General features: G+C 38.7%; 1 protein-coding gene across 12 annotated transcripts in view; it reads right to left on the bottom strand.

Annotated features, from left to right (window-relative positions):
- Positions 1-322: 322 nt before the first annotated feature.
- R3HDM1 (R3H domain containing 1) overlaps positions 323-18,518 on the bottom strand; it is a 188,304-nt gene continuing 170,108 nt past the window's right edge. For 11 of the 12 annotated variants that reach the window (XM_007129468.3, XM_028477402.1, XM_007129471.3 and 8 more), the window contains 6 exons: positions 15,186-15,289; positions 12,942-13,114; positions 6,848-6,992; positions 2,950-3,032; positions 2,396-2,480; positions 323-1,662 (listed from right to left, as the gene is read on the bottom strand). In XM_007129468.3, the coding sequence (XP_007129530.1) occupies positions 1,301-1,662; positions 2,396-2,480; positions 2,950-3,032; positions 6,848-6,992; positions 12,942-13,114; positions 15,186-15,289 (952 nt within the window). In that variant the 3' untranslated portion in view covers positions 323-1,300. Of the gene's footprint in view, positions 1,663-2,395; positions 2,481-2,949; positions 3,033-6,847; positions 6,993-7,619; positions 8,112-12,941; positions 13,115-15,185; positions 15,290-18,518 lie in introns of those variants that run through there. The other variant, XM_028477441.2, reaches the window with a different exon arrangement.

Raw genomic sequence — 18,518 nt, 5'->3', positions numbered from 1 at the left:
TCTATTTTCATTGTAGATGAAATGTTCTATTTTATTTGTTCCTATTTTCATGTTCTATTTTCTGACTGTAAGTTTGTTCATACTCAAAATTGTCTGCAATTGACTGGAATTAACTTATGAGAGAACGAAATGACATGAGTCATACCCACAAGAAACACTCTCACAGAGAAAGTGATGCTTTGTAGAATATTTGTAAAACGAGGCAGTTTACTGTCTTTCATCTTCCTTAGGTCTGAAATTGAAATCTTCAAGACAGGTTACGTCTTCAACACTGACTCTCATTGAAAAACATGATTTTAATTTACAAAAGACAAAGTGGGTATACATTTGTAAACATTTATTCTCTTGAACTGAAAAAGGCTTGCATCAGCACACATTGTACAGCCTTGCGAATTGAAAAAAAGGTTCCTTGTTCATAAGTGCAATGAATCTTTGATGTCCAGTGATCCGCTGCAAACAATGAAAACACATTCTAAACCACCTGAAGAAGTTTCCAGCACTCATCAAATGCATTTCCTCAGGTGACAATAAAAATCCACAAGGAAGGGAATGAAAATAAGTGGCATTTAATTATTGGAGGGAGATGTCAAAAAAAAGTGGAAGTATTTTCCTGCCTAGAATGATTCCTATTCCCCTTTGAACCTAAGTTGTTTGATTAAGAGGCATTAAGAACATAATTTACTTTACCCTTAATATTCATACGACCTAAGTGAATAAGGAAAAGACCCTAAGAGGGAGTTCTATATTCTTCTGGAAATTGCTTCTGTGTTTAGAGATACAGGGGAAGAGTAATTTTCTATTTGTGGGCTCTCCTTAGTCACCCTCCAGCCCCCCAAAGACAGTGTATGGTTGTGACTTGGTGATTACACTCCTGCATTCTTTTTCCCCCGAATTCTATGTTGGGTCACACTGTGCTGGCTGCAAAAAAAAGAAATACAGGTTGCAACTGTTTGTAATCATTTTGAAGAATAATTTGCTGTACAATAGAGCTTTGGATCTGATACAAGAATTCAGAAATATAAAACAAAATAACTATAAAAGTTAGGAGGCAGTTGAACAGCATTTCCTCAGAAAAAGCTGCTAACTCTGTATCATTCCGATGTGGATTCCTACAGTCATTTGGGGTGAAATGTGTATCTTCCCCCCTTTGCTGGATCACCGGCCTGTCTTCAGAAGTTGTTAACGCCACGACCACACATCTTAGGAGTCTCTATCATGTTAACAGAAGCTCCAAATACCAAGCCAGTTAAAGAGGGGCGAGGACGGGGGAATCACAAAGGCCATGGGTCCAAGGTGGCTGTTACTGAGAACTTGCCCTTTCCAAAATGTGAAAGTCATAGTGCTTCTTGCTTGTTCTCAGCTTAAACTTGTTAACCGAGTTACTTTGTTTCTTCAGAGCATTCTGCGCGGCGGAGATGGAGGGGAACGTGGCTAAGACGGTGTACGTGGAGGCCAAGTCACTGGGTTTAGAGCGTTCGGGGTTGATAGTGCTGTCCCCGCTGCCACAGCAGAGGGGGTGACGACGCAGCTGGGGCTGGGACTGGGGGTCCCGGAGCCACCGGATCTTGGCGCCAATCTTAAAGAGCTCCCCAAAAAGCTTCTCGGCTTCCACGCGAGTTATTCCATCTGGTAGTTCAGTAATTTCCAAGACCTTCCCAACAACTAGAATGGAAAAGGTGTACAATTAATAACCCCTGTTACCCAAAGGTGGGCAAAAAGTACTGCAGACCCAACTATGACACAGGAAATGAACATAACTTTCTGAAACCATTCAAATCCACAGTTATACTTGTTACGGCCATCTTCTAAACATTTCCTACCTACTCCTCAGGCGGCCACACTGGCAGCCTCACGTACAAAATGCAGCCTGTGCAGTGGCGTCTCCAAACCAGGTGTATGATCCTGGGCACACAGTTTCCTGAACTCCGAATTCCCACTGTAAAACTGCACAGGATCTTTAAAAGAGCACCTGCCCTAACGCCCCCAAGGCTGTTGAAAAGCAAGTTAAGGTACCGACTTGAAAACACCCTGCCATAGAAAGGCAATGTATTTGTTCATTCAGCCTGTCGCCTAAAGGGTGCAAGGACTATTTCCTTTCTCAAAGAATACAGAGGCAACGCGTTTCATTCTACCTGTTCCTCTCTCACATCTCTTTTGAATCCCTTTGGTCCCTTCACCCCTCCTAAACCCACCTGTACCTCAGTACTCTCAAATTCTGAAATGAGACAGAATCAAAAGAACACGCTCAAGAACCCTACATTATAGATGGCATAATTTTCTAAGACTTTGTGCAGGACTCTAGAAGAGGAAAACCCGTTTCTGTGGTGTGGCAGTTTTACAGACTGTCAGGCCAACAGTTTGTAGAACCACATCCGGATGCCTCTTGGGGACACACCTGCTTCTCCTGCACCAAGGTCGGTGGATGCAGCTTTTTTAGCTTGTTTCCTTCCTCGGTTTCCATGCCTGTTGCCAGACTGACCCTGAAAATCCACAAACATTAACAATAAGGTTAATGATGCCGCAAAACGTGATTGCAATTGTTCGACCGCTTCACGCATAACCATACTCGGTCTGGGTTTTCTACTTCAGCAGAAAAAAACCCCAGCTCCAGGCCTTCTGAATGCTGCCTCGGTGGCAGGGGCACTCTGGCCTGTCACTATCACCAGTCACTTGCCGAACAGTCTTTTGTAAGTGAGAGCGCCCAATGGCCTCCACTGCCCCCCGCTATCTGGACTGCGCTCAGGGACCCCTGCTCTGCCAAGCGGCCCACCACCTTCTCCCTCACTCTGCTCTCGGACAGGCCAGGGCAACACCGATACATCCACTGGCCCAGGCACACAGTTCTTAGTGCGGTGCCAACTCGGGGGCCAGGGCACTCCACACTCTCAGCAACAGAAGCATGATGCTCTGCCAACAAAGCCCAGGAGGTCAGACAGCTGGCTCTCACACCTGTTGGGCTGGTATGTGTCCGTGCAGAACAGCAGGAGGGTTGTACTGCAGGGGCTGGCCAAGTAACGGGTATCTGGCATCTCCTGAAAGTTGATAAAAAATGATTTTTATGTTTTCCTCGGGAATGAAGTACTTCTCACAGTTTTCTCAACTGTCTCAGGATAAGACGGGGAAACATGTTTAGTATAATAAAATAGTGTAGGTATTGACATATTTTTTTTTAAAAGAAAAGCCTCCATCTAGCCTTTAAAGAGCTGGGGTAAACTTCTCAAAGGACTAAGGAATAATAACAATGGTTATGAGGGAGGTTAAGTGGTAGGAGCTGGGTAGACAGGTTAGCATGGAGAGAACAGCTCTGTAAACCTTAACATTCTATGCGAAATCCACCAAAGTAACTGTAATAACTCATTACGCCCACTTGAGATGCTAAAATCCGCATTTTTCTCTGATGCTTAAAAATTAACAGAAGTTACATTTCAGGGGATGGAAAAAACCTTGGAAAAACATGAAGCTCTCTATCTCTCCAAATTCATTATTAATTACTATAAACATATGCGTTTATACATATACATATCCTCATACAAACATTTTTCTAGGCTTAATCAATGGGTATATTTACATGAAATGTGGGATCTTCCCGGACCGGGGCACGAACCCGTGTCCCCTGCATCGGCAGGCGGATTCTCAACCACTGCGCCACCAGGGAAGCCCCTTAAGCTCTCTTTAAATGAAAGCCTGTAACAATATTTACAATGTAAACTGGCTTAGAAAGACTGGCATAGTTCCTCAGTGTTACTCATGAGCAAGCCATCCCTTGCCAAATCAACAAGTGCGGGGTAGTCAGGATGGAGATACTCCAATTATTTTCTTTCACGCATGAGTGCCTCAAAGTCATCCCATGGAAAGGGCTTCCTAAATGCTGACTGCAAAAGCCTTGTCCTGGAGAATAATGTTCTCATTTGTTATAGTCTCATTTTATTTTAACCGTAAGTCCCCAAATGTAGCACATTCAGTGTCTGGAGAAGGGTTATGGGTAGCTGCTAGGACAGCATCTTCAGGAAATCATACAGTGCTTCTCCTGACAGTTTCCTAACAGAGAGAAGCAAGGCGTGAACCTCCTGCCACTCTGTGGGGCTCTTTTCTGATGAACACTTTTGGGGTGCTTGGGCAGCTCCCTGGCAGAATACACCCACGACATACTTGCTCCATCCCAAACAATAGTTGAAGGGAAGATACGACATGGAGGTTTTAGCACTGAGATCAGAGATGCAATTTTAAGCATGAAGATGTATAAAAAACAGTTGCAAAGAAGTCAGAGTTAAGTTCAGGCCTATGGAGCAGTATTCTTTGCAAATACAGAGATGAGACTGTAGTCAGCAACAGCCAGAGACCCCTCCTGGTAGGCTGTATTGCCACACACTGTTTCAGTTTATTGTTTTGTAACGTGCTTTATTTTTCTAGTTTATTAAAAGTTACTGGCTTTGTAAAAAACGTGGAAATAGCGAATTATAAAGGAGAAGTTAGAGACCACCCTGGTAATTCCACTACTTCTAACATTTTGGTGTGTATCTTTTCAGTCTTGGTTTTATGTATGTGTGCTTACACATGTATATATGTGTGCATTTTGTAATTCTTTTAAAAATCTGAGATATAATTAACGTGAAATAAAATACACATCTTTAGTGCTGGGTTTGATGAAATCTAACAATTGTAAAAGTTCACGTAACCATGACCCAAAGAGAAGAGTATTTCCATCTCCTTGGAAGTTCCCTCAAGCTCCTTTTCAGTCAATTCCATATCTCATTCACACCACAATCTGAGTGCTAACATCGTAGCTTAGTTGCCTACAGTTGGATTTCATAAAATTAGAATCATGTCTTCTTTTTGTGTCTGGTTTGCTTTTTGCTTAACACGACTTGGAGATTCATCCACGTTGTTGCATGCCAGTGGTTTGCTTTGTTCATTTTTATTGCTGAGTTGTAAGGAATACTACAATTTTTTTTATCCAACCTCCTGATGGTGGACATTTGGGTCATTGTCCAGTTTGGGCTGTTATAAGAAAATAAGGCTGTTATAAATGTACTTGTATAAGTCTGCACAGACATGTTTTCATTTCTCTTGGGTAAATACCTAGGAGTGGAACTGCTGCACTGTAAGGTAAGTGATTAACTTTGTAAGAAACTGCCAAATCTTTTCCCAAAGTGGTTATATCATTTTACACTCCCACACCAATGTGTGAAAATTTTGGTTGCTCTGTATCTTCACCAACATTTGGTTTTGGTAAGTCTCTTTGATTATAGCCATTCTAGTGGGGTTAAGCAGTATTTCACTGAGATTTTAATGTTCCTTTCCCTAATGAATGATGTTGAGCACCTTTTCAAGGGCTTATTAGACATCTGTTTATCTTCTTTTTTGAAATGTCCATGTAACTTGTTCTTTTTTTTTTTTAACATCTTTATCGGAGTACAGTTGCTTTACATTGTTGTGTTAGTTTTTGCTGTATAACAAAGTGAATCAGCTATACGTATATATATATTGCCATATCCCCTCCCTCTTGCATCTCCCTCCCTCCCACCCTCTCTATCCCACCCCTCTAGGTGGTCACAAAGCACAGAGCTGATCTCCCTGTGCTATGCGGCTGCTTCCCACTAGCTATCGATTTTACATTTGGTAGTGTATATATGTCCATGCCACTCTCTCACTTCGTCACAGCTTACCCTTCCCCCTCCCTGTGTCCTCAAGTCCATTCTCTATGTCTGTGTCTTTATTCCTGTCCTGACCCTAGGTTCTTCAGAACCATTTCTTTTAGATTCCATATATATGTGTTAGCGTACGGTATTTGTTTTTCTCCTTCTGACTTACTTCACTGTGTATGACAGACTCTAGGTCCATCCACCTCATTACAAATAACTCAATTTCGTTTCTTTTCATGGCTGAGTAAATATTCCATTGTATATATGTGCCACATCTTCTTTATCCATTCATCTGTCAATGGTCACTTAGGTTGCTTCCATGTCCTGGCCATTGTAAATTAACTTGTTCTTTTAAAAATCACTCACTGTACTATGACTACTTCCCCTCTTAATGATTCTTTAAGACATTATTTTTAGATTACTTTATAGAATTACTTATATGGAGATATATATATCCATAATCTAATTCATCCTTACTAATGGACATTTAGATTGTTTCTGAACTTTTCTGGCATAGAATAAACTCTTCTGTGCATAAACCATTGTGTACATTATCCTTAGGATAAATTCCAGGAAATAAAATTAATGGTTTCCATGTTATTTTATAATCATCTGCTTGAGTTTCTGTTCCTCCAGAAATTAGACTGAGGGTTGATGACGATGAGGTCTTGGCCTTATTCATCTTTGTACATCTGGGACACAGTAAGTCCTCAATAATTGTTGAATAAATTTTTGAATAAACTCTTGATATATTAGTCTAATATAGAAATTAGAAATACAAAACAGATACCACAGAGCCTATTACTACTACAGAGGAATGGAGCTGAAGAATAAGTCAGTCATTTTAATTCATCATGCAATTATTATAAGTAATAAATTAGGAATTAATTAATTTTTTGGGGGGGCCAGGCTGTGTGGCATGCTGGATCTTATTTCCCTGACCAGGGATTGAACCCGTGCCCCATGCAGTGGAAGCGTGGAGTCTTAACCACTGGACTGCCAGGGAAGTCCCAGTAATTAATTATTAATTGTGATGAAACCTTAAGGTTAGGAGAGTGAATGGTAATAAATAAAGATGCCTGAGTGAGGTGAAAATGCAGTCCTGTGGAATAATGAAAGGTAGTGGTACCAAGTAAATCACAAAGTGACTGGGAATGGATGTCCTAAAATTCTCTGAGGCTGTGACTAGCTTTGTGCACACTTACCTTGCCCAGGGACAAAGGGTCTAGAAAACTGGGGTATGATGGAAAGTGGCGGTCCAGAGGGACGGACAGTTTTCAGGGTGGACAGCTGAGCTGGTGCTGGCGACTGAGCTGGTGAAATAATGGGACTACTGAGTTGAGGACTGTGCTGCAATTATATCAAGAAAACAGGTCAGCATTTTAGGCTTTTTGCAAATTTCCTTTTGGACAGATATTTTTACTCTTTCTGATTACAGATATGTACTTGTTACACCACTGCAATAGGTACTTTGTTATTAAAAAAATTAAAACAGTATAGAAATTTATAATTTCCAATTCCCAAGGATAAACACTGGTAAACTGTTTCCATGCACATGCATCCATACTGTTTTACAAAAATGGAAAAAGACTATACATCCTATTTTTGAATCTTGCTTTTGTACCTTTACAATAATATTGTAGATACTTTTCCATCAGAGAATATACACATCTACTTCATTCTTTCTTTCATATTAACTGTTTATTTTAAACTTCATCCTTAAAACAGTTGCAAAAATAGTCCAAAAAAATTTCAGATTTCCCAAATGTTAATATTTTATTATATTTGCTTTCTCTCTCTATATATAGTTACTTTTTTTCTGAACTATTAGAGAATGAGTTGCTCACAATACCACTCTATTCCAAAATAATTAGTGTCTATTTCCTAAAAACAAGGACATTTTCTTATATAAATAGTCACAGTGAATATCAAAATCAGGTGACTAATGACATAATATCACATAATTTATATAACTTATTCAAATTTTGCCAAATGTCCCACTAAGGTACTTTATAGCAGAAGAAAAAAAGAAAGAAAAACTTCCTCCTTCTAGTACAGAATCCACTGTAGAATCAACTGCTGCATTTAGTTGTGTTGTCTCTTTAACCTTCTTCACCTAGAACAGTCTGTCTTTCTTCTCTTTCATGATTTTGACATTTTGAAGATCAGTTTCTGAAGGTCACCCTGAAGACAAGTTATTTTGTAGAATGGCTCTCAACTTGGGTTTGCCTACTGTTTCCTCATCAAAAAGCTTATATTATACATTTGGGGAAGGGGATTCCAGAGAAGTGATGTTGTGTCCTTTTCAATGCATCCTGTGAGAAGGTACATGCCATCCATTGGTCACCACAGTACTGGTGATGTTTCTTTTGACTGCTTGGTTAAGGTGGTGTCTGCCAGGTTTCTTCATTGTCAAGTTACTATTTTTTCCTTTCTAGTTATAAATGTCTTGTGGGGAGATCATAATATCTGTGAACAGAGACAATTTTACTTCTTCATTTCCAACTGGGACACATTTTATTTCTTTTTCTTACCTAATTGCATTGCCTAGAACCTCCAGTACAATTTTGGTTGGTGAAGATACTTTGTATGATATTTACCTTTTAAAAATCTGTTAAGGCTTGGGGACTTCCCTGGTGGCGCAGTGGTTAAGAATCTGCCTGCCAATGCAGGGGACACGAGCTCCAGCCCTGGTCCAGGAAGATCCCACATGCCGCGAAGCAGCTAAGCCCGTGCGCCACAACTACGGAGCGTGTGCTCTAGAGCCCGTGAGCCATAACTACTGAGCCCGTGTGCCACAACTACTGAAGCCCGCATGCCTAGAGCCCATGCTCCGCAACAAGAGAGGCCATAGCAATGAGAAGCCTGCGTACTGCAATGAAGAGGAGCCACCGCTTGCTGCAACTAGAGAAAGCCCACACACAGCAACAAAGACCCAATGCAGCCATAAATAAATAAATTAAAATAAATAAAATCTGTTAAGGCTTTACATGTGGCCTAAAAATAAAGTCTATCCAAGAAGATGTGCAGTGTGCACCTAAGAGGAATGTGTATGCTGTTGTTGTCAGGTAGTCTGTGTATGTTTGTTAGATCTAGTTGGTTCATTGTGTTTAAGCTAATTTTTTTTTTTTTTTTTTTGCGATACGCGGGCCTCTCGCTGTTGTGGCTTCTCCCGTTGCGGAGCACAGGCTCCGGAAGCACAGGCTCAGCGGCCAAGGCTCACGGGCCCAGTTGCTCCGCGGCATGTGGGATCTTCCCGGACCGGGGCACGAACCCGTGTCCCCTGCATCGGCAGGCGGACTCTCAACCACTGTGCCACCAGGGAAGCCCTAAGCTAATTTTTTTACTTATCTTGTCTGGTTGTTCCATCCATTATTGAGAGTAGGGTATTATGTCTCCAACTATCAATGTAGAACTGCCTATTTCTCCCTTCAATTGTGTCAGTTTTTGCTTCATATATTTTGATGGCCTGTAATTAGGTATGTAAGAGTTTAGAATTGTTCTATCTTCTTGCTGTATTGAACCTTTTATTAACATATAATGTTCTTTGTATCCTGTAAAGTTTTTGGATCTGATATTAGCATAACCACCTCTGCTCTCTTTTGGTTATGATTTGCATTAAGTATCTTTTTTCATCCTTTCACTTTCAATATATTTGTGTCTTTGGATCTAAAGTGAGTCTCTTGTAGACAGCATATAGTTAGATCATGTGTTTTTATCCATTCAGCCAATCTGTCTTTTGATTGAAGATTTTAATCCATTTCCATTTAAAGCGATTACCAATCAAGGGGGATTTAATTTTATCATTTTGCTATTTGTTTTCTGTATGTCTTATAGCTCTTTTGTCCCTCATTTCCTGCACTACTGTCTTCTTTTGTGTTTGCTTGATTTTTTTGTACTGAAATGTTTAAATTCCTTTCTCATTTCCTTTTGTATACATTCCATAGCTTTTTTCCTTCATGGTTACCTTGGGGATTACACCTAACATCCAAAAGTTAAATATAATGCTCAAATTTGAATTTATACTAGCTTAACTTCAATAACATACAAAAACTGTGCTCCTCTGTCTCTACCCCCTTTGGTTGCTGATGTCACAAAATTACATCTTTATACGCTATGTGCCCCCAAACAAACTTATAACTCTTTTTTTTTTTTTTTTTGGCCGCGCCGCATGGCACGCAGGATCTTAGTTCTCTGACCAGGGATCGAACCTGTACCCCTTGCAGTGGAGGCGCAGGGTCTTAACCACTGGACCACCAGTGAAGTCCCAAACTTATAATTCTTTTAAGTGCATTAGTCTCTTAAATTATGTAGAAAACAAAATGGGGAGTTAGAAATCAAAGTTATAATAACACTGTCTTTGAGATAATAATTGTTTAAAAAATATTAATCTCTTAATTCATGTAGAAAGCAAAAAGTGGAATTATAAATCATTGGAACAATATTACTAGCTTTTATAATTGCCCATGTACTTAACTGAGAGCTTTTTTCTCCATATGGCTTCAAGTTACTGTTTAGCATATTTTCATTTCACTCTGCGGGACTCCTTTGAGAACTTCTGGCAGGGCAGGTCTCAAATTTTGTTATCTAGGAATTCTTAATTTCTCCCTCACTTTTGAAGGACAGATTTAAAAAAAATAATAAATTTATTTATTTATTTTTGGCTGCATTGGGTCTTCATTGCTGCACATGGGCTTTCTCTAATGCCAGTGAGTGGGGGCTACTCTTTGTTGTGGTGCGCAGGGTGCGCGGGCTTCAGTAGTTGTGGCTCACGGGCTCTAGAGCACAGGCTCAGCAGTTGTGGTGCACAGGCTTAGTTGCTCTGCGGCATGTGGGATTTTCCCGGACCAGGGATTGAACACGTGTCCTCTGCATTGGCAGGAGGATTCTTAACCACTGTGCCACCAGGGAAGGCCCTGAAGTACAGTTTTACTAGATATAGGATTCTTGGTTGACGGTTTTTCTTCTTGTAGCACTTTGAATATATCGGCCTGTTGCCTCCAGTCTCCAAAGTTTCTGATGAGAGATCTGCTGATAATCTTTTTGAAGATCCCTTATATGTGATGAGTTGTTTCTTTCTTGCTGCTTTTAATATTCTCTCTGTCTTTGTCTTTCTAAAAATCGATTACAATATGTCTCAGTGTGCATCTCTGAGTTCACCTTACTTGGAGTTTGTTGAGAGCTGCTTGATGTTTACATTCATGTCTTTTATCAAATTTGAGAAGTTTTCAGCCATTATTTCTTCAAATATTCTCTCTGCCCCCTTCTCTCTTCTCCTTCTGAGATACCCACAATGTTTATGTTGGTCCACTTGATGGTGTTCCATAGGTTCCTTAGGCTCTGTTCACTTTTCTTCATTCTTTTTTTGTCTGTTCCTCAGACTCGAATCATTTACATTGTCCTATCTTCAAATTCTCTGATTCCTTCTTTTGCCTGCTCAAATTTACCAATGAATTCCTTTAGTGTATTTTTTCATTTTAGTCATTGTATTTTCAGCTCTAGAATTTTTCCTAAATGGCACAGAAATTTATTTAATAATTTACCCACTACTGAATATCAGACTATTTTCAGATTTTCAGTGTTATGACAGAGAAGAAAGAAATATCCTTGCAAACATATTCTTGTATGTTTGTTCCACAATTTTTACTAGACAAAGCTCTAGAAGTAAATTTGTGAATCAGAGGCCTTCCACATTTTGAAAAATGTCATTAAACTGCACTCCAAAAAGAGTTGCATCAATCAATTTACCAAGAGTCACAAGAGAGTTTACAACTGGATATATGTGCCAACACTGCAAATTAATAGTCTTCCTAAATATTCTAATTATACAGATAAAAAACTATTCTTATATTTTTATCTGTTTAATGGCCACTGGCCATTTATAGTTTGTGAGCTAGCCTATAAGTGACCGTTGCCTTTTTAATTTTGCTATGATTTTGTCATGTGCATTGACAAATTTTTTTAGTTTGTCTTTAAAAAATAAATTAAAAACCTTTCAATGTTGTAAACAAACTTTCAAGTATATAAAAACTTTCAAGTATATAAAAGTATATACTCATCATAGATAGATGAGTATAACAAATTTCCATATACTCATCATCCAGCTTTGATTGTGATATCCCCTGCTTTTTCTCTTACTAGACAATTTAAAGGAAATCTCAGATTATCACAGCATTTCACTTGTAAATATTTCAGTATATAAATATTTCTATCTAACAGATAAGAACTATTACAAAAAACCCCACCTTTATCATACTAACAAAATTAACATATTTAACTGTCCACTTTTCGCCCCAAAATGTCTTTTGGCTGTTCAGTATCCAAGGAAGATCGCCATATATTGCATCTGATTGTTATAACTCTTGAGTCTCTTTTAATCTACAACAGACTCATCCTTCATTTAAAAATGCCATTTATTTGTTAAAGAACTAGGCCAATTTATCCAATAAAATATTCCACTGTACATATAAATTGCTTTATATTTTTTTCCTTTATTTTCTGTAAATTAATAGCTAGACTTAGAGAGGCTTAATTAGATTCAGGTTCAATATTTTTTTTTTTTTTTTTTTTTTTTTTTTGGCTGCACTGCACGGCTTAACAGGATCATAGTTCCCCGACCAGGGATCAAACCCGTGCCCCAGCAATGGAAGCTCAGAGTCCTAACCACTAGACTGCCAGGGAATTCCCAGGTCCAATATTTTTGACAGGAGTATATCATAGGTGATGCTTCTAAACCACATTAGGAAGCAAATAATGTTTGGTTGGCCCAATTTAATTGATGCTACAATTGAACAGTTGCTTCAAGTGCTGTCTGCCTAATCTACCCATTTTAAAGTTCCCCATAAATCTTTTCCTAATGTTTCTGGCATTTGCTGATGATGTTTCCCTGTTCATTACTTTAACAGGATTCCAAAATAGTGATTTTTAAATTCTATCATTGCTTTTAACTTTATTAATTGTATTTCTTCTATGATGAAGAGCATTCCCTCATCAACTTTCTGGCTATAGTAAAATACAGTTCATACAGGAAAGGTAGGATAACAGCTTAATTCATTTTCTTTACCAAATTTCAGATCTAGTTTATCTTCTGAATTTTTAAATTAAAAAAATTTAAATTACACAAACATTGGGAAACATATTTAAATATTGAAATAAATTGTCTGGATATAGAGAATGTTCAAACTTCTTTACTAATTTGTTTGAGAAGATTTCAAATTCGGCATCAAGCCTTATAGGTTGGTCAATCTTATGTAACTAAATATTGAAAGTTTTAAAATTCTAATAAAAGAAGCATCTTACCTGAACAATATTGTCTATACTGCTAAATTCCACACACTTCTGTCCTCTCTGGTGATCACAGTAATATTTGTTTTGTTTCCACAGTGGGGGTGAATGGGCACGAGATTGTGGATTGTTTGGTACACTGAGCTGCATCATCACCATTCCGCCACCAGCTGGTGGAGGTGGCACAGCTGAAAATCAGAATAAGGACATTACAATGAGCAAACTTTGGCAAATAGCTGGTATCTTTAAACACCAAGATAATGGCAATAATTTTACATCTCTGAACAAAATTTTACTGCTATTTATGCAAGCCAGATTTAAACTCTAATGCTTATACTACAAGTGCTGTGTTTAAAAAGACATTGAAATTGACTCTGTAGACCTAAACATCTCACTTATCCTCAACATAGTAAGTCAGGAAAGTCCAATTATCTACAATAAGACCTAGTATAGAGTGGGACAATTGCGATATGATCTATAAAAGTGCTTAATTTTTAAAATAAATTCATTTTCAAACGAGCATTATTCTAAATACATAAAAGAACACTCTGGGAAAAATTAGTATCCTACAGAAATTTTGACATACAGAGAAGTCGTCTTTTGAGTGAATTCGTTTCATGCGGTGGGAAACAGTTTGGGAAATAGGAATCAGAAAGCACAATTTCAGTGCCCTGAAATGTCCTATAACTCTGGGGAAATTATTTTTCCTCTTTTATTGTATTTTCTCATCTGAAAAAGGCTAGGAAGACCTCCTTGGCTGACTTTAAAGAGTTATAATAATCATATACATGTACAAACACTGCTAGCTGTACAGTACATGTGGACTACAATATCTACCTTCTTATCTGATTTATTCCTGCCATGGCACTGGTACTGCAGCACTACTAGTATTAGGCATGTAACTCTGCCACTCACCACTTCAGTGTAACGTAAGGTGCCCTGTGCCCCACCTCCAGGGCCACTGTTTGCATTGCAGTAATCGTAATGGTAGTTTCCAATTCCCCAGAAATAGCACCACCCTGACCTGGCTAGGCACACCACAGAAGGGCTGACTGCTTAGGAACATCTCAAGGTTCTCCTTGGCCACAGCAGCCAGCCCATGCTGATGCAGCCACTATTAGTCATGTATTTGATAATCATTTATTGTTTCTCTGCTTCTTTGAGATTACATATGTCAACAGATCATTACAATAAAATATGATAAAGGATTGTTTAAGGCACTATGGAAGCAGAGAAAATGAAGCAACAAACTGTTTTAAGGACTGAGGAAGGCTTTGCAGAAGAGGTGATTTCTGAGTCAAACTTCAAGGATAAGCAGGATTTTGGCAAACTGGATGGCGGAGAGGCATTCCAGGCGGAGGGAAGAACAGGTACAAAAGTATCTTTGGCATGAAAGAGCATAGTATATTCTACAAATAGAGTTCTGTATGACTTGAGCATATACGTACAAATAGAAGGCTTAATTGCTAGGGAGTGTAGATGGAGAATCTATGCAAATTTTTAATTCAGAGGAATGACATGAAGAGACATCTGTTTCAGGACAGTGATTCTTGAACTGTGTATATATGTGTGCATGTGTTGGGGAGGAGGAAAGCTGGACGTGGGGCAACATGAAATAAGCAAAACACATAAGAAATTACTGTGAAGAAGACATGAAAAGAACTGACCAAAAGTAGAGGCAGTGAAGAAGGAAAGAAGGTACCAGCTTTGAGGAAATGGTGAAGCCTGAGTGTGAAAGGGGAGAACGGAAGAGAGTTATAATTTTGCCATTTGTATTGGTCCCTAGATAGAAGGTGAGGAAAGGGAGACAGGAAGAGGGAGAAATATTAAATCTAGTGCCTCTGACACATCCCTGAGTAGGAATGTCCAGCAGGCAGTTGGCTATGTGGTCTTGTCTTGGCAGAAATAAAATTTGGGAGACACTGGCAAAAAGCTGTTGTTGAAACCGAGCAAGTGGTTGGACTTCCGAGGAAGAAGCTGAAGAGTAATGAGAGAAAGTATCCCAGAGAACATCAGTACTTATGAGGCAGGTAGGAAGGAGAGCCGGAGGAGGAGAATCAGAGAGCAGTGGGGGTGGTAGCAGGGGAAAAGGAAGAAGTGGACGGAACCTGTTAGCTCTGACTTCTCATGGCACCCTGCATACTCTGGGTACATCTCAGCACCTAACAAGTTGAAAACCTTTTTCTAGAAATGTCCAAGGAACGTATTTCTCAAATGGACAAACCATTGCCTTCTTTTTTTCCAATTATCTATTCATACCTGCACACTGGTGGCCTTGAAGCTGCTGGGAATTGCATGGTGAAGTAGTTCGAGGCAACTGTACTTGTTCTGATCCTGGAGGTTGCAAGTAACCTACTGAGGAGCTATGGGGAAAAAAATGAAACATACACAAAAACACAGCACAATGAGATGGAGATGACTGTAAAGATTCTTTGAATGAACAGTCCTATAAATTTATTTAAATAAAATTATTTTTCAAGTAGGTCAGCTTAGTAAAAGTCAAAACTAACTCTTTCCTGAGAGTTATAAATAATTACTTTTTGGATAAAAATCACTTTTTTTTGACAATAACACAGATATAAAAAAATAACTCCTGATTTCATTGCTCTTATTCTTTTACAACTTATTCTAAATATGATTTTTGTACTGTTCAAATAATTATTTTAAAAAGAAGAAAAATAACTCACTAATTTTACAAAATAAAAAGGTACTTTATTTGGATCTCACTAAGCTATATTTTAGAAGAGAGAATATGCAGTTAGACAATGATGAGACTCAGAAAAAAATATGTTATTCCCTAAAAAATGTGCTATCTAAGGACATAAGGTACTATCTAAGGAATAAAATAAACAACAGAACATGATTCTGACATATTCTAATAGAAATACTGACAAAAATAGAAGGCTGTTATTGTAAAACCATTAAGCTATTACTGTATTTTTCAATGGTTAGTCTTTGAGAATCAGACTAATATGGGATTTGTCATAATGTCTTTAAAGTTTTCTCCATTTAGCAATTTCTTTCAAGAAAATAGTGAAAATCATAGAGCAATACTGTGAATTCTTTCTGAGAATTCTCAAGGAATCAGAAATCTTAATTTATTATAAAACCCTGTTACCACCCTTTTTTAATCATTTAAATCAACCTTCTTTACATGGTATTTTATTTCTTAATCTAGCTTTAACAACTTTTTGCATTTACATCTCACATAACTGCATCAAAAATACTACATTAGATCCAAGTACTGAATTACAGAAAATACAGGGAGACATGTTAAACAACACCACGATGACACAATCAGTCAAATCCAGACTCTGGGACACTCTACAAGACAAATGCGTGAAAACATAAGCAGTATTTGTGAGGTAGCTGGTAATACAAAGACCAACTGGATATTGGATATAATTAAGAAATTAACTGTTAAATTTTTAGAATGTGAAATAGTACTATTAAGTTAGGTAGGTTTAAAAAAACCTTTTAGGGATACCTATACTGAAATACTCGTGAATGAAAATAATATGATACCTGGGGTTTATTTCAAAATAATATCGGAGGAAGATGAAATAGAAGTTTAAATGAAAAAGATTAGTCATTAGTTGATAAATGTAGAAGCTAAGTGATGGGTACATGGGGGTTCAGTACACTTCTGTTTACAATTATGTGTATTTAAAAATGTCTGTAGGGACTTCCCTGGTGGTCCAGTGGTATATCGGAGGAAGATGAAATAGAAGTTTAAATGAAAAAGATTAGTCATTAGTTGATAAATGTAGAAGCTAAGTGATGGGTACATGGGGGTTCAGTACACTTCTGTTTACAATTATGTGTATTTAAAAATGTCTGTAGGGACTTCCCTCGTGGTCCAGTGGTAAAGAATCTGCCTTCCAATGTAGGGGACGTGGGTTTGATCCCTGGTCCAGGAACTAAGATCCCACATGTTGCGGGGCAACTAAGCCCGCGCACCTCAACGAGAGAGCCCAAGTGCCACAACTACAGAGCCCACGTGCCCTGAAGTCTGCATGCCACAACTAGAGAGAGAAAACCCACACACCACAACTAGAGTGAAGCCCAGGTGCCACAGAAGTCCACACGCTGCAAAAATGAGCCTGCGCACTGCAACCAAAAAAAAAAAAGAAAGAAAAAAAGATCCTGCACACCACAACAAAGACCCGAGGCAGCCAAAGGAAAAAAATAATAATAATAAAATAGGGACTTCCCTGGTAGCGCAGTGGTGAAGAATCTGCCTGCCAATGCAGGGGATACGGGTTCGATCCCTGGTCCGAGAGGATCCCACATGCCTCAGAGCAACTAAGCCCGAGCGCCACAACTACTGAGCCTACACTCTGGAGCCTGTGAGCCACAACTACTGAAGCCCGCACGCCTAGACCCCATGCTCCACAACAAGAGAAGCCACTGCAATGAGAAGCCTGTGCACCACAACGAAGAGTAGCCTTTGCTCGCTGCAACTAGAGAAAACCTGCACACAGCAACGAAGACTCAATGCAGCCAGAAATAAATTTATTAAAATCAAACAAACAAAAACATTTAAAAAATGTACCAAGGACCTTAAAAACAGTCATATCTTTTGATCTATTAATCCCACTCTAAAGACCCTATAAAAATGAAGAAATTCAAGTTGCTCACCAGGGTTAATAAATTATTGTATATTCATAAAATCAAACATTAAAAATTATATTTACAAAGAAATTTTTAATGATGTGAAAAACCCTACACCACACGAACAAAAAATATCCAATAGGATCACAACTATGTTAAAACTACATACAGAGACTTCCCTGGTGGCACAGTGGTTAAGAATCCGCCTGCCAATGCAGGGGACGTGGGTTTGAGCCCTGATCCGGGAAGATCCCACATGCCGCGCAGCAACTAAGCCCGTGTGCCACAACTACTGAAGCCCGTGTGCCTAGAGCCCGTGCTCTGCAACAACAGAAGCTACCGCAATGAGAAGCCCGTGCACTGCAACAAAGAGTAGACCTGCTCGCCGCATCTAGAGAAAGCCTGCGTGCAGCAACAAAGACCCAACGCAGCCAAAAATAAATAAATACATAAATAAATTTATTTTAAAAAACCAAAAAAACTACATACGAAAAGAAAAAAGATTGAGAGAATAGTATGAACATGACAGTAGCAGTTAACTTAGGGTTGTGGGTATATTGCTGATTCTTGATACTTTATACTCTTTTTGCATTTTCCAAAAATGCACGCATGCATTTAATAATTATAATCACTAAAAATACCCTATGAAAACTGCCTGAAAAGTTTAACTTGGGAAGCCCCGAAAAGTTCAACTTTTAAATGCTGTATCAGGGATTTAATATCAACTAATAATCTGAATCTCCTTCAGAAGTCTTCAGAAGTCACAGTATGCCCTGTGAAGACAATTACACTGATCTTCTGAAATATAAATCACCTTCAATTCATTTGAGGGGTAGACTTCAGTCAGGTTTGCTGTCTCTGGAAGAAAATATTAGCTTTCTGCCTTATAAGCTTTTTGCAATTCAAGGTGACTTCTACCTTATGTATTTTTGTGATGAGGATATCTAGCTAGGACAATATAAAGAAACCCTCAACCAA

The sequence above is a fragment of the Physeter macrocephalus genome, chromosome 2, assembly GCF_002837175.3.
Source record: "Physeter macrocephalus isolate SW-GA chromosome 2, ASM283717v5, whole genome shotgun sequence".
NCBI classification, from domain to species: Eukaryota; Metazoa; Chordata; class Mammalia; order Artiodactyla; family Physeteridae; genus Physeter; species Physeter macrocephalus.
The sequence above is the reverse complement of the archived record's forward strand: the minus strand, read 5'-3'. Positions and strand labels throughout refer to the sequence as shown.